Source organism: Colossoma macropomum, unplaced genomic scaffold (assembly GCF_904425465.1).
Source record: "Colossoma macropomum unplaced genomic scaffold, Colossoma_macropomum, whole genome shotgun sequence".
In the NCBI taxonomy this organism is placed as follows: domain Eukaryota; kingdom Metazoa; phylum Chordata; class Actinopteri; order Characiformes; family Serrasalmidae; genus Colossoma; species Colossoma macropomum.
This window is the reverse complement of record NW_023494796.1, coordinates 12,476,660-12,499,817: the sequence shown is the minus strand read 5'-3', so window position 1 is coordinate 12,499,817 and position 23,158 is coordinate 12,476,660. Positions and strand designations below refer to the sequence as shown.

At 36.5% G+C, this 23,158-nt stretch overlaps 1 protein-coding gene across 2 annotated transcripts in view; it reads left to right on the top strand.

Annotated features, from left to right (window-relative positions):
* The first annotated feature begins 5,093 nt into the window (after window positions 1-5,093).
* Window positions 5,094-23,158, top strand: part of tmem131l (transmembrane 131 like) — a 71,004-nt gene continuing 52,939 nt past the window's right edge. For both annotated transcript variants that reach the window (XM_036583813.1, XM_036583811.1), the window contains exons 1-3: window positions 5,094-5,239; window positions 5,890-5,960; window positions 15,720-15,763. In XM_036583813.1, coding sequence (XP_036439706.1) covers window positions 5,116-5,239; window positions 5,890-5,960; window positions 15,720-15,763 — 239 coding nt within the window. In that variant the 5' untranslated portion in view covers window positions 5,094-5,115. The remainder of the gene's footprint in view (window positions 5,240-5,889; window positions 5,961-15,719; window positions 15,764-23,158) is intronic.

Here is a 23,158-nt window from a genome sequence, read left to right as displayed (position 1 = left end):
ATTTCACTATGCAGACATTTTAAGGAACAGGTGGAGTTTGGGAGAATCTTTAAGGGAATCTTTAAAATGAGTATGAGATGAGGGTGAAAGGGCGCGCTCTCGGCTGCGGCAGTGAAAACACTTCTTGTATGTAAGTGGAGAAGGTGCCATGTGAGGTCCTGGCTGCAGAGCTTTCCGATATGCCCCCCCTTGGCCAGGTCAACTTTTCGGACACCTGTTGATGGGTAAACCAAGCCTGACCGCTTGCTGACAGAAGGGGGGCACAGAGCTGGGGCTGCAGGGATACTGAGCGAATGGCCACATCAAAGGCTAAGCAATGCTGAATAGATACTTTTGTTTAGGTTCCCCATTTCAATAGGTATACCCCACAGGACTGGTCCTGTGAGGTATTTAAAAATTTTCTCAGTTAGCCACATAACTCAAACATCTACAGAGAAGAGCTAAGGGGTATTCCTAGTGAACAAGCCTCACTTTGGGCTTATATGGGTACTTTAGCAACTTTTAACTTAATCTCTGTCTGCTGCCTCTGGAGTGTACAGTTCAATATCACAGACAGGAATTTGAACATGTTCCCCTGTAGGGAACAAGGGAAAACCTATTGACTGAAACTCACTTACAGATGCTGCAGCAGACAGAGATTGCAGTGCACTATACTGCACTGTTCTGCACTGTTTTTAGTTGTGCTGCTCTTACACACCATATTCAGCTCTGGAAGGGCTTGATAATTAGCTGAGCTATAATTAGCTGTGACTCAGGTGCAGGGAAAACACCAAACTGCAGTGCAGGTTGATCTTCATGATTGGAGTTGGGAAACAGTGCTCTAATAGCCAGAAAAGTACTTTTGACTTAGTTTTTCAAAACACTGACTTATTTCCTCAAAATATTGATGTGGCATATCGAAATAATGAATTAAGTTCTCAAAATATTGACTGATCTCAAAATAATGACTTACCTTCTCAAAACGTTGACTTAGTATCTCAGAATAAATACTTACTTTCTTAAAATGCTGACCTAGTATTTTGAAATAATTATTTTTTTCTCACAACATTTAGTCAGTTCTCAAAATAATAACTTACTTTCTTGAAATATTAACATCTTGAAATAATTAGTTATTAAATTTCAAGAAGGATTATTTCTGGACAGTCTTTTTACGAGATACTAAGTCATTACTTTGACATATTGCGTCAGTATTTTAAAAGCATGAGTAATTCTTTCAACATAGGAATCAGTATTTTGAGAAAATAAGTCAGTATACTGAGACACTAAGTCAATATTTCCAGAAAACAAGTCATTGGTTTTAGATACTAGGTCACTATTTCAAGGAAGTGATTTTGAGATACTGTAATATTCTGAGAAAATAAGTCATTATTTTGAGGTACTAAGTTCATATTTAGAGAAAGTTAGGGTTAGGGTTAATTTTATTATTATTATATAATTATTATTATTATTATTTTGAGATACCAAATCTATACTTTGACATAATGCTGCCAGAAACAGAAGAAAGAAAAAAAAAACCTATGTGAACCTGCTCAAGGGTTTTTTTTTTGTGTAAGCCTTTGGCTTTACTGAAGGCATCAGATATGTGTTTAACAGAACAGATGGTGTACCAGTAGATGTTGTACTGCGGTCAGTTTTGCTGCCTGGCACTCTGTGGTCACTCAAGAAATGAAAGAATTGCCTTAGTTCTTACAGCCTGTGTAATGCAATTTAATTAAAAGACTGTTATTAAGACTGTTGTTCTTTTTATTCTGTTTATGCTATGTTTGATATCTTGGTCTAAAAAAAATAACAGTGAAGCTGGGCTATATCTGTATTTATCTGTGCAAAAACATGAGCTGGAAAGCATGTAAGCTACAGAAGAACACTCCTCACCTGGAGCAGCTTTGTAATAATGGCATGTTTTCATGTATTTCACTTTTTCAGTTCAGTCTGCAGCTTTATTTCTGCTTTAAAAAACATAGCACATAAATATTGTATCTGTGTAAACAGTAAACAGCAGCATATTATTGACAAACACTTGAGAAATACACAGTGCTTTAGAAACAGACCCTTTGACTTTATTTTTCTTATGTATATCTACACAATATCTTCATGGATATATAGGCACACTTGAAATATGTATATAGTAAAGGCCCCATATCTTACATTTCTATTGAGTCCCCCCTCACCACCCCATGGTCCATTATACTACTTGTGTGGTTTTATGCATCAAAAAGCCATAATTCTTTCCTACACAACTGTTTTCTAACCTCTTTTTGTCCCTTAGAATTAAGCAGGCTGTTTGTTATTTTGCCTGTAAGACTGATATATGTACATACAGTCCAACTTTGGAGACTAAACTGCAAAAACAGCCTGTCACAAAAACTAGTTCGTTTACATATTAGCCTGTACAGCCTCTGACAGTTCAGCTCTGCTCACTCACTCTGAAGTTATGAGGAGCGTCTCACCTCAGACTGCTTTTTGAATGAGGGCAGCCAATCAAAACAGAGCTCATTTACATATATCAGTCTTAAAGTCTCTGTTAAATTGTAAGGGATAAAGAGGGGTTAGAAAAGGGTCATGTAGAAATGAATTATACAAAAAAACATATGTGTTATAAGAGGAAGTTGGAGTGAAAACTATAGGAAAAATATACAACATGAACCCTTTAAAAAGAAACCTCCACAAAAGATCTCAAGTACACAGCTAGACAGATAAAGATATGCAGAAGTTATCTGACCTACAAGTTACTATTTGCCAGAAGTGCAAATCAGTAAAAAGGGCAAAACCTCTTAAGTTGCACAAAACTGGAATCAGCAGAAGACTGACAGGGGTGTGTCCTTATTCAGTCACTGAACACGTTCCTGAAATTGCACCTTGTCCCACATCAACTCGCTTTACCTATAACACAACAGCTGCAAACAAACTAAGAACGTCAAATGAAGCTGTCAGAATTTGAAATATGAGAAATACCTTCCCCACTGAGAAGGGAATCTGGCTTAGCTTGTTTATGTCATTTGCATGTTAGAATTCCAGTATGCATTGTGTGGTATGTTCTCTGACTGCTGAATAGTTGCACTTTTATAATAGCTTTACCTGTAGAGCACCTTTCATGCATAAACATGATACTCAGAGGGCTTCACAGTACTTGGATAAAGCTGTAAACAATACATGGCAACAAAAAAACAGTAGCATGCATATTTATGGAAACAAAATCCAGTCAAAACAGCGATTAAGTGCAAGTTATTTATTTTGTAGTGTCAGAGAATTACACAGAAACCTTAACAACTAAATGTAATATCACATTTGTTCAGCATAGCGTGTCCACTCTTTATGGGAGACTTAGTTTTCAGAAATGTGAGAATCCAAGGAAAATGTAGGAGATGGGCCCTTGAAGAGTTTTTGTGATGTTTGATGTTAGATTTGCATCTGCTTGTTTAAATATGAGGCACATCGAGAAAGACACGTCCAACAGGAACAAATTGGCACTTGTTTTTGTTGTAAAGTTTTGCGGACATTCTTCCTCATTTTGTTTATTTCAACTGCAAGTTCATTTTTCCTTGAATTTACTAAACCAGAAATGAGGAACTAGACCACTGTGGGCACTGCATAGTGTAGTGCTTTTCTTGCTGTAATACACCAAATATTTATTCACTATTTAACTGTTAAAGGGGATTTTTTGAAAGTTGTGCATAATTTATTGGCACCACCAGGACTCAAACTATATATATAAACCCGCCCACAGGTTGAAGGGATACATGCAGGGTGTGGCAACTCAGAAGAGATGTCTAAGTTCACTGGTGGTTTTGGATAAGTAAAATTATTATAAACGTATTTGTGTTGTAGACATTGTGACCCCTGGTTCCTGTCACCACCACTGTAAAGACATCTGAGTCTCTGCAATGAAGTGCTTCACATCAAGCCCCTCTGAATGACTTTGATGACATCTTAACTACTGAATTATGCATAAATTCTGAAAAATAAGCAGAACTCCCCTTTAAGGCCTTTAGTCAACACCACAATTGCATATTTACATGTTTATATTCACATTTCCAGTATCTTCCAATGGGTAAATGACCATTTTCCACCTTCTCACTAACCCTTACAATGAAACTGGTTGTTACTGTGCCTTTCAGACTGATATATGTAAATGAGTTATATTCTGATTGGCTGTGCCTTAGTCAAAAAAGCAGTGCAGGCTCAAACACAAAACATCAGCATGAATGGGCAAGGTGAAATTGATGTAGGCTGAGCAAGTGGTTATATGTAAATGTGCTTGTTTTTGTGACATCACAGAAACAATGAATTCAAAATCGGCTGTTTTTGTAGTTTCCGTATACGGACTGCATGGACTGGAATTTAAATTATATATACATACTATATCAAACTTTGTTATTATAAAAAAGTAAAAGAAATTTGGTTTTCTGTGATATGGGACTTTTAAATATTTATATGTTTACATATTTACATCCAGGAATGACAAACTAGAATGATACTACATAGAACTTCTAGGATTCTTTTAAAAATTCTTTTAAAAAGGTGGGAAACAACTATCAGCTATTTTCTATGCTATTACAATCAGCTTATAACAGTTGAATGGTAGGTTTTCTTTTACAATACACTGCAGCAGTATTTGCTCGGAAACATCATAATCAGATTGGAAAATACGCGTTTACCGTATTTTAGACATTATATAAGTTGTTTTAGTTCACTGTTTTCTTCATTCAATTCTGTTTGGAGAGGAAGGAAATAAGAGAGAGAGAGAAATGAGGAAAATGAGAAAAAAGATCTGTTAGATAGAGAAAAAGAAGGAAAAAAGAAAGGCTAAGCGAAAGCGCCGCACACACGTTATGTTGTTATTTATTATTTATGTATTTTTTTTTATTTTGCTCCACCTGTATTCAGGCAAGCCCCTCTTCCGCTGTGATTGGCTAACATATACTACCCATATGCGTTTCCCATTGGGCGGAGTGCTTGTGAGCGTACGTGAGCATGAACTACTAGCCAATCCCAGCGCACGAGTGCCTAACCGCTAACCAATCGGAGCGCAGGAAAGGCGGGTGTTCCCGAATACGGGCGGAAAACGAAACACAATAATAAGGCGTCGTGAACGCGCACCGAGCAGGACGCGCCAGCATGGCGACCCAAAGGGACTTGAGTCAAATCGGCCACTGCCACAGAAAAACGTGGATTAATATATTTCTGGGGATCCTACAACTATTCCTGCCTTTCATACAGCGCGGAGGAGCCCAGTTTCAAGGTCCGAGGGAGTCTTATTTTTCACAGAAAAGCGAGAAATGTTGACAAAATGTCGGAGGGAACTGACTAACCTTACAGCAGCTTCAGCTACAGCTACGGAGAGAGAGAGAGGGAGGGGGAAGGCTCTGTATCACTCTTTAAAGCCAATTTTTATAACCATATTCGCCTTAAATCGCCTCTAAAAGCCGTGCCGATATGGATTAAGTGTTTATATCGTCGTGTAGATGTGGTTTTTACCCCCACGTTGAGCACGGATGGGCTTTTTGTTAGAAAACAAACCGTTTTGCTCCGTTTCCTGTCAGTCAGTCAGTCAGTCTGCAACAAAGCTGTTCTGCAGTAACGTTAGAGGGAAACTTCACTGGCCTCTAATGCCCAGCGTTAACAGGCTTTAAGCTGTCATTTTTAATCAAATATCGAGTTAGATGAGGTGTTTGAGATTGTATAGCACCTCTAAGTATTGAGTTTGTGTATTTTGACTGGATGCACAGCAGTAATGTTGTTTTAGCTTTGCCTTTGTGCTACGAGTGCTATCATTTGTGCAGACCTGCACACACATGCACTCACTCTCTCTCAGTCAGGCCTGAGCTCACATGGCGTTTCTCTTTCTCCTTTTTTCCTCCATCTCTTTCTGTTTCTCCTCACCAAAACAAGCTCTGACCGAAATGTCCAGCGTGGTAGAAGTGTGGCAGGCAGAAGAGGCGGATTTCTTAGTGCCATCGCAGGTAAGCTGTTTGCATCAGTCCAGTAAACAAAAAACAGGTTGAGTTATGCACATTAGGTCAACTTAACTGACTCACACTGGCAGTTTTAGCACTGAGGGCAGAGTCAGAGGTCAAAAATGGATCACGTATGTGTCAGAAGCATTGAACTTGGAGAAAGAAAGATGATTGGTGATGCTGTAATTCTGCATAAAGGCAGCATGGCTTTACTAAAGGGGGGGGGCGGGGGGTGGTTTGGGGGAGGACATGGGGAGGCGGGAAGAAATACACTTATGGACTTGTGAGTGGACACCAGTGGTCAGCAGGCACTGACCAGAGTTACAGGTAACGGTAAAGATCTGATTCAGGAATATGCAGAAAAAAATTGGATATCAGACTCCGGCATTATCAGTGCATCCCTACTTTTTTCTTTTTTTCTACCATTTGAAATAACTAGCTCCCCAGTCAGTGGATATAATATAACCTGGGGGACAGTATATTTTGTACAGTAATTTCCATTTTAAGTCAAGAATTGTTTTTTTCGTTACCTAAAAAGTTGCTGTTTTATGGAGATACAAGGTTTTGTTCTGACATCTGCATGTTTTGCTGCACGGTTTCTGTTCATTTGCTGATCTTAAATTATTGAAGAAAAACAAGAAGCAACATATAAAACATGCCGTAACCTTTGCACAGGCCAATTTTTATGTTTTTTTCCCCCCTGATAAGTTAAATTCAGTACATATACAGTAATAGTAAATTAAATGTGAAATATGTTCTCTGTAAAGGATGTGTTAACACAGTTTTACTTAGAAAATCACCAAAACATGAATTTTGAACAGGGGTGCATGCATATGTGTGTGTATATACACGCAAATTGTGAGCTTATGAAACAGGTCAGCGGAGTTATAAACAATACACCAACCTGAAGTGCGTCAGGTAAAACAGTACATTTGCATTTATAATAGTCTACTCTGTTGCCTGATCTGACTGTAGAAGGCAGTTCAGTGTGCTGTATATGTTGTAGGTGTGGTCGAGATATTGAAGATATTGGCATATGAGGTTGACAGTGCTATTAGCTTTTCCTTTGCTAGAAGTAGAAATGGAGGCTATTCTGCAAATAGTTTAAAATACTTCCTCTTTGTTCAGAGGCTCAGAAAGGAGTGTGAAGAGTGCAGGCGGTTTAAACTCGGCTACTGTGGCTAAGGAGTTGAGGCTGTTCTGTATGGTCACAGATGTTACCTTCCTTTACTTACATATCAAAACCTCTTGTTTTTCTGTTTTTATGCTTTTAATTCCATTGGAACATGCTAACTGACCTTTGCATAAAAGGGTCCTACATTTTATTATATTTTACCTTTTTCATTGAGATCCACTTATAATGTTTGTATCGCTGTCATAATTAGTTAAAGAAGTCATGGCTCAAACACTCCTTATAACTGACGTGTGAGTGGGCCGAGCTAAACTAGGCTGAAGAGCTGGATATATATGTAAATGGATTTGTTTTCCGTGACATCACAAAAACAGTAAATTCAGTATGGGCTTAGTTTTCATGTACGGACTGTGTTTTCTCTGTTCCTGTATAAAGCTACGATTCTGGAAATACAAGGTTTTCTCAGGAAAACAACGCTACATGTGTATTTTGACTGATCCTCAGTTGCAGAAATGAAAAACACTGATGAGAATCTTCAGGAGGATCTCATTTTTGTTTAATAAGAATGTAAATTCTGGTTATGGACAGTCAGCATGGATGACTGTTTGGTCCATTAGTGAACTGTTGGTTAGACGCTAATTAAGAATTTCCTGAATGTGTAGAATTTCACTGAAATTTTTATGAAAGTGTATTAGTGTGTTGACAGAAGGTGATGATTTAGTAACCTCAGTTTTGGAATGTTGGAAAAGATTTTGATCTATGATAATAATGTTATAATGGTACATATATTATTCAACATATATATTTATTCAATTATATATTAGTAAATGTATAATAATAATAATAATAATAATAATAATAATAAAGTATGTGCTCAATTTTCAAACATAGAAATCCAGTCCAGCTTGTTTTGTAGTTGTTGTCTAAATTCTGTATTTGAAATAGTTTCTCCAGTTATATTTGTGTATTCAGTGCATTTTTAACTGAATCAAACAAGCGAATTGAGTCAAGGTGAAACAACACATGGAATCATTTCCTAAACATTCAGAGTGAAATTGTTGTGAGGTCACAGATTTACACCCCTAGTGTGTTGGATGGTTGTCTCCAAACTGACTTGCGGAAACTGAAACTATCAGCCAGTATAATTTAATGTGGTCAAAAATAAAAAAGTGAAGAGGCCTGTTTGTGTTATTCTTCTTCTAAACTGCAGAAATCTAGCATTTAATTAAAATTCTACTTTTTTATTTTATCTATCATAGTTTGTCAATTGATATTTCTTATCTTTCATGTATTTAGTCTAAATTTCTCTTATTGCTGTTACTGAACCGTAACAGTAGTAAAAGAAAATCACAGATTTCTTTATTTCTGTTGTTGAACTTTATTACCTGTCTGTAAAGCACTTTAAGTTGCTACCTGTGTGAACAATTAACTACTATTATTATTACGTTTTATCAGATTCCAGTAGTTTTAGTTAAACAGTGCTGATATCTGTCAGTTATAAAATATGATTATGCTGTTTCTCTGTTCTAGAGAAACTTATTGAGTCAGAACTGTTCACAGTGGTGCTGATAGGAACCAGACTTCCATCTTTAAAAGCTCCCTCACAGAAAGTTAGTACATGAAATGGTTATGAATACACTGCCTGATGTCTGAGACACTGTTTTATGATTTTTTTTCCCAGGTGATTTTAGCCTTTTTTTAAATCCGTTGATGGTGGTGGGGTACATGAAGGGTGCTGTGAGGCAAAATGGTGCCCAAAGAAAATGTACTGTTTAAAGATTAATCACCATTTAACCATTATCAACATTACATATAAAATCTCTGACACCTGTAGGTTCACTGGTGGTTTTGGATAGTAAATAAAATGGCTATATTTGTGTTGTAGACATCATGACCCCTGGTTCCTATCACCACCACTGTAAAGTTCTCTGAACCTCTACAATGAACCATTTCACATCAAACCACTCTGAATGGCTTTATTTACATCTCAACCACTGAATCACACAAAAATGTAGAAAAATCAGAATTATAACTTTGATATTGGGTGGGATTTTTTGGGCAGATGATATAGTGCTCAGAAACTATTCTGTATTTACGCAAAAGAGAGTGGAAACATCTTAGAGAGAGCATGCGACAGGCCAGCTGCTGTTTTTGTTGTGGAAATGTGAGAAGGCTAATGCTGCTTGTGTCCTGAGCACGGTGGGCTAACGGTGGGCTTCATGTTGCTGAGAGTTTGTCGTCTCCGTCTCCAATCTGATATCTGTTGCATAACGAGTGTGGCATCTTAGGAAGTGACCAGGGAGATGAAGAATGCTGAACATGTTGTTGTCATTATGCACTGCAGCACTGAGGATATGAGGATTAGCGATGCTGCTAATGTTGGGCTTTCTGGCATAATGACAAGGGGCAGATATTTCCAATTGCTGTCTCTGAATAAGACGACATGTGAACAGGTGGAGAAGAATTGTTCCACTTTGTACCAGTTTAGCGAACATACTGTTTTTGTGGTCTGCTGTTTATAAAGCAGTAGGCACCGTGAGCTAGCTGTTAGCATTGGATTAGCTGTTTTGTGGCTTGAGGGCGGCTCCAAAGAAGCATAATGGAAATTTCCATTCATTTAATGAGACTTTTGTATTTTGAGAAGAAGTTCATTGAAGAATTGTTAATCTTTTTTTTTTTAGCCGAATTGCACAAAGTTAACCACAAGTTACTCTCACAGTACTGACTGACAGTTTTACGGCCGTGAGTGCAATATTGACCTAAATGCCTTATGTTTATTATTCATTATGTTACATATTCAAATAAATGCATTTGTTATGTACAGGATATGTCACGTGCCCCAGTTAAAATGCATGTTTTTTGATTGAAAATAAGTTATAACATCCTCTACAGAAAATACACTACATTTAAATTTTTTATTTCTTTATTTTTTTTTTTTTATTTGTGCTATCTAGAAGCATTTTTTAAACAAAAACACTGAATACAGAGAAATGTAACTGAAAGAACCTCTTGCACAACAGTGGAACATGGGCAACAAAAACAATATAATAATTTTGTGAATGCTGTGTAATAAACGCTGCTGCATGTTGTGATTTAAATACACCTTGCAGTATATTAATACATATTGATGAATCAATTATCTGACAGAGAAAGATTGTCCTGCATTGTTTAAACCAGTGCTGGGCGATATTCATAAAATTTATCACAATATTTCCCAAATATGTCACAGTTATTAGATGATGAAGCTGGTGTTAATGAAGATAGGTATTGATTTAGCATTCATTAAGTTAGTTAGTTAGCTTTAATAAAGTTCATCAGTTACCAATAAGGAAGTTAATAAGTTAGCATAATAAAGTTAACAGGCACATGTTTCCTGAATGCTCCTACTTGATGCTAAAAGAAAGTTTTATAGTCCTGACAGGACTTATTCTGATTGGACTGTGTTGTTCTCTTTTCTGTCCTTTTCTTTAAAAAATAAACCAAATGGAATTTTTATTCAGTATTATGACATTTACCAGACACAAACCACATTTAAAGAAATGAAACGAAACCTGTGTTTTTGTTCTGTAAAGTCTAGGTCTGAGAAAAATTAAAAATAAAGGTTCTTGGCTTGGATATATGATGCTAAAAGGTCTTTTAAATTGGTATTTTTCCAATGGATTTCAAATACAGCAAGATTTATACAACCTAACAGTGGTTATTTTGACCAAAACCTGAGTGCATACTTTATTTGGTATATTTTCGGTTGATTATAATTGATTCTAACATTCCAAAATACAGTTGAATTCATGTAATGTATGCAGGATATTGTAGTGAAGGATTGAGGTTGAGAGATGCAGTGCTGCACCACAGAATTTTACATAACATGACATATACAAAACCTAACCTAATCCTACACCTTATCCTCATTGTTGAACAGCTAAGTTTCACCATATAATGTAACCTATAAGGGCCTATCCAAATATAGTGGAGTCTAATGTTATTGCTTTGGTTCGAAAATCTCTACTGAAGTATCAAATACTTGGAGTGATTTGAGAGGAGTTAAAAGCATAAACTGGAGCTTAAGGTGCACTCTGAGTTAGCCCCTCTCATGGTATTTATCATCAGGGCAGTGTTTAAATGAAGTGGTGATGTATGTAGCTAGTTTGGTGCGTTATGTGATGGACAGTCAGGAGGAGGAAGTAATAGGACAGGAGCTCTGTGATGCACTCTGAGTGTCAAATTTCAGTCTGCAGTTCCTAGTTCCCTTTGCTTTCTACATATTGCGCTTTGAGTACACCTTGCAGTATATTAAAACACATTGGTCAATCTGACATAGATAAAAATTGGCCTGCATTGTTTAACCAGTGCTGGGCGAAACTCAGTTTATCACAATATTTTCCCAATGTGTCACATCCTTAGATGTTTGCTAGCGCTAATGAAGATAAGTATTGATTTAGCATTCATAAAGTTAGTAAGTGAGCTTCAATAATTTGGTCAGTTAGCATTAATGAAGTAAATAAGCTAGCATATTAAAGTAAATGAGCTCATGTTTCCTGAATGATGCTACTCGATGCTAAAAGGAAGTTTTATAGTCCTGACAGGGCTTGTTCTGATTGACTGTTATGTTCTTGCTTCTGTAATTTTCCTTTAAAAATACCCCAAATGGAATTTAATACAGTGCTGTGACATTTACCAGACACAAACCACATTTAAAGAAATGAAACCTGTTTTTTTGTACATTTTAAACTGTTTTTTAAAGTCTGAATCTGAGCTGTTAAAAATAAAGGTTCTTGGCTTGGATATATGGTTCTAAAAGGTCTTTTAATTGATATAGAAACTTTACATGATGTGGAGGTTCTTTTCAATTTAAAGAAATCTTTCACACTTGCGTATCTCATTGACCAAAGAAGGTTTACTAAAGAACAGTCCATTGAAAGGGTTTTATGGGAACCGAAAGTGGCTCATCTCTGACATCACTCCAAAGAACTCTTTTTGACACCTTTATTTTAAGAGTGCCAAAAATATCAGCTTTCTGGAAATATTTGCCTGGTTTGAATGCCTGAAGAGCGTTAGTTTGGGGTATAAAGCTGTGTGAGCTTGGAGTAGAGAGCAGGTAAACTGTGTTTATTGTTTAAAAAAAGGAAAAGAAAAATAAACAACAGTGTCCAACTGGACTTGGAATTGTACTTGTAAACAGAAGCTGGTGTCAAAGGTATATCACTGAGTGTGTTTGTGATTACTTCGATTTTGAGAAGCAGAAAGGGCAAACAGCTTCTATGAGCGGTGGTTGGCTTCACAGGTCTCGGAGGAAGCCTGTGTTAGCCTTCACCCTCCTAGCGTTGATAGTATCGTGTGATTGGGGGAGTCCTAACTAGCGGGTGGAATTGGAGACGACTAAATTGGGGAGAAAATCGGGTAAAAAATTAAAAAAAAAAATAATAATAATTACAGCTTCTATGACTGAACTTTGGAGGTGTGGAAAAATATCCCCTTCAGAAACTGAAAGCGAGTCTCTTGAAAAGAACGGAAGCTGCAATAAGGAAAAAAGTGGACACAGTAAACACTGAAAAAATTAAGACTTTTGTGTAATTTTTTGTTAAATATATATTTTTGTCTGCATTTTTCCTGGAAGCAAATAGGGGTCTCTGACTTTTGCACAGTACTGTATTAATACAAAATGAGATATTTGAGAAACTGATGATTCAAATTTTCAAAGCAAGATGTTTTTAGATTCAATGAAGGGAAAAGTTCCTGTGTTTTGCGGTTATCTCTGCAATTGTGGTCTTGTGGCAGGTTGGCTTTATCAGATTGACTGATTGTCTGTGGGCTGGGCTGTAAATAGCCACTGATTAAATTGTAGTCAGTACGAGTGTCAGGGTTGATTGAGCAGTCTTGCTGTTTTGCTCTCAGCAGTTTGAGCGTGACTATATGCTGGTAAGCTCTGTAATTCATACGGGTGCAGTCGTACTATGTAGTTTGTGATAGATGTTCAGTAAAAGCTCACCTGATCTGGCAGCCACAAACCCGTCTCCTGCGCACATGCACCCGACACTGGCTGTGCAGTTTATTATGGGCTTTATATGGAGTCACTGTATCACTGGAGTGCTGTTTTGTTCCTATGGAAACCCAGTTCATCGCCATGAAGATCACCATGGAGTTACTGTGGTTTATTATGGTTACTGTGTAGGCAAATGGCAAATCTGTCCTTGGTGCACTATTTAGTTATATGTGTCTGTATATATAGTGCTGTACAAAAGACAGAGACCACATTTCATTTATTTTAATTTCCAGTCAAAACTGCCATTAAGTACCATTTAAGTTATTTTTCACTTATATTTAAAAACATCATACATTTAATAGAAAAGTCTCAACAGATAAATATAATCTTTCACTGTTTAGTGTTCACTCTTTGCCTTTATTACAGCTCCATCTTTTAAGGAGACTCATTTTTCTTTTATATATAAATATTTATATATATATATTGTTTCATTGTTATATTTATTGTTTCAAAACATACTGTTCACTCCTTAGTCCATACAGTCCATATATGAAAACTAAATAGCAAAAGCGACTTCTGTTGAACTGATTGTGTCTGTGATTTCACAAGAACCAACACATTCACATACATCTGCCTGTTCGACGTTTAACAGTTTCGTGCCACCCTTTCATAGTGAAGTTATGAGTGTTTCAGCCTTTTTTTCTCAAGTGCTTTTTGTATGAGACATAGCCAATCAGAACAGAGCTCATTTGCATACATCAGTCTTAAAGTAGAGTTCCACCAATGTTTTACAAAATGTCTGCATTATTTAGTGGTTGAGATGTAAACCAAGTCACTCACAGTGGTTTAATGTAAAATGGTTTATTGTAGAAACTCAATTTTCACGGTGGTCATGATGGGAACAAAGGGTTGCAATGTCTTCAACAGCCATGTTATTTACCATCCAAAACCACCAGCGAGCTTACACGTGTCTCAAGCAATGGGCAGCCTATTTGAAAGCATTTCATGTAATAACTTTCTCAGAGAGAGCTTTTAGAGGTGGGTGTGTGGATGGTCATATCACCACCACTGTGAACAATTTCTGTAAAACTGAAAAGCATTTCACACCAAACCACTCTGAATGACTGTTTACATCTTAGCTGGTAAACTGTGCAGAAATGTAGAAAAATGTGTGGAATTATTGTTTAAAGGCACAGTAACAAAAGCAGACTTGTAAGGCGTAAAGAGAGGTTAGAAAATGTAAAAATAAACTCAGATTGTTTTTGGTGTGTAAATACCAGTAATAAAATACCAGAAAAATATAGAAAAGGGGATCTTTAAAGGAGGAGGAAATTTCTATGGTATAGTATCTGAGCTACGAACACTACTTGCAACTACTATAAAACATTAATTCTTTTTAATGAAGGTCAATTAAACCCAAGCTTTATTATTGTAATTTTAGCATTGTTAGGGAGACAGGAAATGTCTAAGAAGTAGGATATCCACAGATGTATAGATAAGGTTTTGAGCAGACTATAGTTTTCTAATTATATGGCTGTAGTGTTTACTCTCATTTTTCAGTGTTCATATGTTTTATTAAGAGAGTCCATGAGGCAGATGTGGAGATATATGGTGGAGTTTGAAAAGCTTACGTGTGCCATGTGTCCCTTTGTTCCTGTTTTTCCATCCGAACGACTGTTGATAATAACTCTGCATCCTCTAGATGCCTTAAATTAAGATGGATAAAATTTGCACTAAATCTAGGGCTGTGGAAATGTACTGGTCCAATAATCAACAAACTGTAGCCATATTCATAAAGTGCATCACCGATTGATATATTTGCTGGTAAATTGGAAAATGTACTTCTTGCCAGGTAATGGAATTACAGCAGATTGTTTAGTGAGCAGTCCATTAATTTATTTATTTTACTATTTATTTCTTTTTCCCCCAGAAAGACATCCCAGCCCCGCCCTCTTACGATTTATTTATTCATTTATAATTGACCCATGCTTCCAAGCTTCACTATTTTGCCAGGGTGACTTTTACAAAGGTTAACTCTGTGCAAAGAGAAGTTAAAGGAAAAATCTACAGTTTTTTCTGTGTAATTCGGTGGTTTAGATGTAAACAAAGTCATTCAGAGTGGTTTAGTGTGAAATGCTCTGTTCTAGAGAAACTTACAGAGTCAAAATTGTTCACAGTGGTGGTGACAGGAACCAGATGTCTACCTCTAAATGCTTCCTCACAGAAAACATATTTTTTGGATTTGCCACTATTTTACCATCATCAACATTTACATATAAAAACTCAAAACTAGGTTCTCAGTTGGTTTTGGACAGTAAATAAAGTGGCTATATTTGTTTTGTAAACACTGTGACCCCAGGTTCCTATCACCACCACTGTAAAGAAATCAGACTCTCTACAATGAACCATTTTACATCAAACCACTCTGAGGGACTTTTTGAAAAATCAGTGGATGTCCCCCTGCCAGCAAAGAAGTCCTTTTTTGTCATTTTCCTTTCAAGTGATTTAGATTTTTTTGCCAGGCTAATTTTATGTAGTGTACTTACTGACTTGTATCAGTGTATCCTTAGCAGGAAGAGATCTCACATTGAAATTGTGCTCTGCATACCTGGGCTATATAAAAATACCTGTGTTTTTTTCCTCCACTCTGTAGGCCGTAGAGGAGCGGAGCACTGAGAGTCTTCCCCAGGAGGACAGGTGAGATCAGACGTCCCCAGAACATCACATATATACGCCACACTTACAGCAGATTACATCACACCGTGCTTACCTGGTGGAGCATAACACTAAAACTACCCTCAAAGGTTCACTTTATCTGCCTGCTGTTCTCCAAAGACTCTCTGTCCAAAGTCTTCATCAACCTGGACATCCTGAACAGGGATGTATAACATGAATAAAATACAGTATTGTGATTGTACTGATACCTTTTGTGATTGTGTAATGTTCAGGGTTTGTACAGTCATGAAAATCCTGGAGAAATCATGGAGTATAGAAATTTGATTTTCCAGGCCTGGAAAAGTCATGGAAAATACTAAGTGCTTAAAAAATCATTTCCCCCCATGCTGCTCGTCATCTTAACACATTTGAAGCACTGAGACCCGAGACTAACATAACTGCGTGTGGATTAGCTTTCCTAATATGTTGTTAATATGAATTACGGCTAGCTGGTGTAACGTTCAGCATGTGTGTGTTGTCGAAAATGTTGTCATTCAAACACTGGAGAAAACGAATTAACAAGCCAAATGTAAGAGAAAAACACATCGCTACTGCTTCTCACTTCAACACTGTGAGTTATGATTATTGCTCATGTGCCAGTATGACACATTCGTGGCGCCTCCGACCGAATTTTTGGAATTTGGTGCTCACGGTGTGCGCGACGCTTCATTTAAACTGAATGAGCTTTTACAGCCGCTTGAATGATACCTCTATCATACCATATAATATAAAACTGCAGCGACGGAAGCGCTACTGTGTACATTTCAGGTTCGCACGCCGTCTGTGGAGTCTTTCTGCTGCGAAACTGAGGCTTCACAGTGCTCATATGCTGCAGCTACGTTAAGAAATGACAAGCTAACTGCTGAGGTACTCTCACTGATTTGATTTTATGTGGTCTTTGTTGTACTCTGGAAGTTGTAAATTGACTCATCTCCTAAATACTGTAAAAAGTGTGTCAGAAGTCATTGCAGAATTGGACAGGACTAAAATCACTGAGGACACGAATCAACTTTGGTAACCTAATAAATATATCACATTCCCACACCATGTAAAACTAATCCTTCCTAAATTGAACTCCAGTTAGATAACTCATGTCCTTGGCTAAACAAATATGTTTTTGTTATTGTTTACTCATTTGATTTTGAGCTAAATGTAATGAAATGGAGAACGATGTCCACCTAATCATGATGTGCCTACATGCACAATGTGTCTGTTATGTGTTGTGAAAATACGCTAAACCGCTCTTTACAAACGAAACTGATGGACATGTTTGCGCATAAGAATATGGAATAACAGAGGAGTCAGAACAAAAATATTTCTGAAATTATGAAACAGTAATGTAGTGAGCAAAACTACAGATCTGTTCTTTAATAATTAGTGTTAACAGTGGGTCAGATTTCAGTTTCACTTAGTCATTCCATTAAACTGCATTTTCACTTACTAGATAATAATATTTAAATATTGAATAATATTTAGATAGTGTAGGTCTTTTTTCCTCTAATAACAGTTGTCTATATGTTAAATTAATGCTTGGCGGTTAGTGATAAAATTTGGTGTCATGGTATTTTCGAACATATCACAGTATCATCCTATCAGGTGATGTTGAAGTTTAACATTAAGTAAGTCAATGAAGTTGTGCTTCCTGAGTTTCCTTATTTATATTTATATTTAAGCAGTGAGTTAAACGTAAACCACGAAGAACTGCATACCATGAGTAAAGTGCACAAATTTCAGTGGTCCTTATCTATCAAATATATCGCTAAAAGATATCACTAAAACGGAAAATGGTTCGTCAGTATCACGGGATACCGGTATAGATGATAGCATAGTGCTGGGTGATGTAAATGTTTGGCTTGGAAATTTAATATAATACCATGGAGAAGTTATGGAATTCCACTGTTTAAAAAGTGTACGAACCCTGAATGTGGAATGGTTAAACATCAGCCTTGTGTTAGATGATACTGTTAATTCAACTTCACATTATTTTCCATGTATATCATACTGTCTGTGTTATGAATGAATTTAATAAGCCCATTAATTTGGCAACAGAAAATTGAATGAGCAGTAATAAAGGTAATAAGTCAGCATTAATAGTTAATGGGTCCATTATTTAGCAGAGTTGATAAGTTAGGATTAACAAATTTATAATACAGTTAATAAGCTAGAATATATACGGTTATATAAAGGTTAATGATGTCATATTTAAGTTAATAAGCTTATATGTATAATATAAGTATATATATAAGTATGATGTTAATGACCCTGCTAATTTAGCATTAATAAAATTAAGAATTTAGCATTATTACATAATAGCAAAGTTAATAAGTTAGGATTGATAAAGAGAATGTTTTGTAATTAATAAAGTGAATAAATTAGAAATTATAAAGATAATGTTGCCATTATTAAAATGAATGGTTCAGCACTGATAAAGCTAATGTTATCTTTAATATGGTTAATAAGTTAGCATTAATAAAGTTAACAATTTGTCATTTTTGTTCGCAGCTAATTGATATTATTGATGTGTTCGTACTGAGGTGTTCTTCAGTACTTTATTGGTCTGAAGCAGGAGGTCGTGCAAGAACCAGAGTGAGGTGAAAAGAATGTGAAAACAGATGAGTGTAGTGGAACTCAGCAGTGAAAAAAACATTTTAACACCAAGTTTGGCTGAAAAAAATGTTTTACAGGTGTGCTGTGTTCTCTCAGAGGAGCAAGAGAGTGAGAGAAAAACTTGAGGAGAAGAAGAGAGAGACAGAAAAGGAAATAGGAGAGGAGATGGAAAGGGGGAAAGCAAGAGAGAGCAGGGCAGTGAGAAAAGGCTGAGAGAGAAGGGAGCAATAGAGCAAAAAAACAAGGAGAGCGTGAGAGATAGGGAAAAATTAGAAAAAAAGAGCAAGAAAGAAAGCGGAAAGAGGCGAAAGGGATTGAAAAAAGAGAGGGGAGAGGAGAGAATGAAAGAACAGATGAGAGAGAGCGAAAGGAAGAAAAGAGAGGTTCAGAGAGAAAAAAGAGAAGAGAGAGAGAGTGTGTAGGTGTTAGTAAGAGATAGAGACAGGTTGAGTGGATGAGTTAGGTATAAGTGGGTCTGTCCACAGTTTGTTGTGGTGCTTCTCAGTTCACACGTCTTCGGTTGTGAACCTGATTCTAATGTGTACATCATTTCTGCATGAACTAAATATCTTACATCAACACAGTTACTGCTAAAAGTAAATGAAGTAAAAGACAAAACAGTTTTAGTGTATTATATTATTGGACTGTGTTTTAATAGTATTATTAGAAATTGGCAACATGATGGTGGGTGTGTTCAGTATTTCTAGAACATTGAACAAATGTTTGGATCATAAAGTATTTAAGCAGAGAGGTATAACAGTAATAAGTTAAATTATACAAATTAATCATTGTACTCAGTTTTTTAGCTTTTTAAAAATGTAGCACTGCTATTGTGCTGGTGTGTTTTGTCCAGTCCAAGTTGTTGACAACATTATTTGACATAGTTGTTGACAAAATTATTTTATAAATATTGTGATCCATATTATGTATTGTGATGTTAGATTTTTTGCTGTGTGTGTATGTACATGTAGGTACTTATATATATATATATATATATGTGTGTGTGTGTTTTTAGCTATACTAATGTAGCTTTGTCCATGTTTGTATGTAGTTAGCACCATGCTAATTGCTGCAGTATTGGCTTCCATTACTTGTTAGCTACATTAGCCTCCCAGCTCCTGTGCTAAAACTAAAGAAGCAAACTTCAGACACCAAACATGTCTATATTTGGGGTAAGCGGGGAGTTGGGTGGGGGGGGTAGATTTTTGACTGAACCTTTGCTTTAATTCAGTTTTTCATTTGGGAGGCGTCCTGATATAGTTGGGATATCATTTTTAGGCTAGTGTAGCACGTGATGTATAAACATTCACAGTGTAGTTTAGCTCTCTCTCTCTCTCTCTCTCTCTCTCTCTCTCTCTCTCTCTCTCTCTCTCTCTCTCTCTCTCTCTGTAGTTAGTAGAAAGCTGTCACAGCTGCTGCTGGTTAGCGTCAGCTAATGGAAAGATGAGCGTGAGCACTGTGTGGACTTTTTCTCTGATATGCTCTGGCTCTGCTTCACCTAAAATGGGCACACCGTACACCAGAAATTAGAAAAAACGAATTCCTAAAACTTTTTACATTTGGTTTATTAATAAAAGAGGAAAAAAACGTGATGGAAACATATTTTTGAATAAACGACGAGGGACTGACGTTTGCAGAATTAATATATAATTCTAAACCGTCCTCAAATGAAATGCTGAAAAATTCTGAAATGCCTCTTGAGAAATAAATGTAACTTTTACACATAAGAAATCAAGTCTGAATAATTTTCTAAATGTATTAAATCAATATGAATCAACTTGCAAAAAGAAAAAAAAATGTGTATATATAAATAATAAATATGAGCATCTAAATAGAATAAATATAGCCATCTGAATCTACTAAATGAATGTAAATGAAAGTAAATGGAGTAAATCAGTAAAAATAAACATCTAAATATAGCACATCAATATGAATGATTTACTAACAGAATAAAAGTCTAAATGTAATGTCAATATGAACAAACCTTTAAATGTAATAAATCAGTATGAATTAACTTCTAAATGAATTAAATCAATATGAATTAAACAAAATGGAGTGAATCAGTGCGAGTGAACATCACTGTAACAGTAATAAAGCACTTGGCAGAATTCAGAATCTTTTTTCACAAAAATTTCATAAACATTAAGTCAAATGGAAGCTTCACAGCTAAGGTCACAGCTAAACAATAGCCGTCCTGAATCCTAAAGAGAGTCTACATTTTTGCACGTTTTCAGGAAGAAGATTTGTGGCGATATTGTGATGATGTTAGTTTGCACTTTGCTAGGAACATAATGTAAAAGCTTCTATGACTTGTAACTACATGAGTTACTTTAGCTCCAGGGCTGTCAAACTCAAAAACCAAGGCTGTTGCATTACTGTTCCTTTTTTTTATTAGCATTATGCATACTGAAAGTAGCTTAAATGGTAGCACAGCACTGTCAATGTAGCTAGTGCTGTTTGTATAAGAGCTGTATTCTACTGCCTCTAATGTAAAATGTGTCTCTTTTTCTTGTCAGTTCCTCTCACACTTTTGTGTTTAGTCATTTGTGGATGTGCTAACTAAAAGCCCCTCAGTGTTGTAACGTGAAGAACCCACCCACCCCCACTGTGCAGCCATGCATACATGCACTAACCTTTATCTAGCTCACAGAAACCAGAAGAATTGTTACTTTCACTTTAGTTGTACTTTCCCCACATCCTCCCCTGTCTGTCCGTCTCTCCAGCTCTCAGACCCTTCTGCTATCTCTCTGCAGCACATGGTCTACTCACTGCGGTTAGCACTTTAGCAGTACTGACTGCTAAACACTGATCAGCAGCACACACATCAGTGACCAGCACAGTGACACAGTAACCCCAGTTTAACACTCATGCATATAAGACTTATAAATACTTACATAATGTTAAATTTTAAATTTCTGTGTCGCTGTTCAGATATCAAATAAGTGACACTGGCCATGTTAAGGCCTTTGTGTGAAAAGGTCACTTTTTTAAGTTTAGGTGCATTTAATTTACTCATCAGAATCTTTTGTACGCTGTCATTAAAGCAAAAGGGGGACATACTGTGCTATATATTAAGAAATTTTGAAAGTCATGTTCACTCAGATTATTAGGCTGGTAAAGTAATTTGATTAATGTAATGTATATTCACACACATACATAGGTACTCATGGACAGTCTCCGTGGACAAATGTACACAAAGAATGAGCCCATAATGTCTATATGTTCATTAACCTTTACAAGGATTGTTCTTAATTAAAATGAGAAATTTTAGTAGAAATTTACTAAAAGATTGCAGACTAGTTTCCTGTGAAAGCTTTCACTGTTAGCTTGGAAACACTGTAGACTTCATATTGGGTCTGTGGTTGAGTTTGGTTTGTGCTTGGCTGAGTAACACCACACAGCTGCTTACTGTGTCTCCTACAGTTCAAACGGAATTAACTGGAAGAGTTATGTCACATGCTTGTACACACATATAGCAAGGGCGTAGTTTTGGTTTCAGAAGTGGCTGTTTTATGAATTTGTGCATATGTTTATGGAAATAGTGGATGTTACTTGGCTAACTTTAGCTGTCTGAGCTGGTTTTCCCTAAAGGTCTGTCTGGAAAAAGCTCATGACAACGTTAGATATATGACATATTAATGTTAGCTAGCTAACATTAACTGACTAAATAGCTAATGTCTAGCTAGAAAAGTGTTATGTTATTGACGTTGGCACTAAATTAACCTATTATCTCACAAAACAACTCTCATCAAGTAACATTTACTAGCTGAATCACAATAATAGCATTATTGTTCCAGTACTGGTGCATTGTTCTGCTGCATTGTAGACCTGCACTATTAATGGATTTCACATAGAAACTCATCATTTTGATCAGTTTGAAAGGGTGTGTGTATATATATATATATATGTATATATATTAGGGGTGGGAATCTCTAGGCACCTCAGGATTCAATTACGATTCAGAGGGCTGCGATGCGATTATAAAATGATTATCGATGCATCTTGATGCATCTTTTTTTTTCTATACATGATTTCTATTTTCTTACTGTCTGAGGACTTGGTAGTTTTAAAGCAAAGTATTTGTAATGATCCATAATGCATTTACGTCCAATATCTTTTATTAATAAAACAAATGGAAGTGATGTGGCAAGTGAACTGGAAGGCTCGCATTCACTGCTCTTGTTTGGAGACGCTGCTGCCACTCATCTGCGATAAAATGTGCTGTTACGGTGAAATAAGATCAGTGGTGGGGGGGGGGATACTGCAGGTCATGTAGCAACGAGGTTTCGCCTGGCTAGTAGCGAACGAAAAAGGAAAAGAGAAAGACTGACAAACATTTGGAGATGAACGGACTTATTCGCATTTATAAGCAGCGCAGTTCGTTTCCTGGTACGTTAAATCGGCAACGAGAGACTGTCAAACACTAAAAAGTTGCGAAGATGAAGTCGCTTCTCTCTAATTTTCCCGTTCCACCTTAAATGGTGCCACAATTACATTCGGCGTCTCAAGAATTTAAGGTGGAACGGGAAAGTTCATCAAGAAGCTGGCGAGTGAGAAGCGACTTCAGCCTCGTAAAACTGTTGAACACTGAGAGACATTTTACAAGAAACTATTCAACTTTTGAGGAAGTAAGTCTGCGTTTTCGTTTATATTGTTTAGTCTATACTAGGACATTATCACATACTGAGACATACTGGACATTAAATGTTGTGGCTCCCAAGGTGGTTTGATTTTTGTTAAAAGGACAAAATGGCTCTTCTTAACATTTGT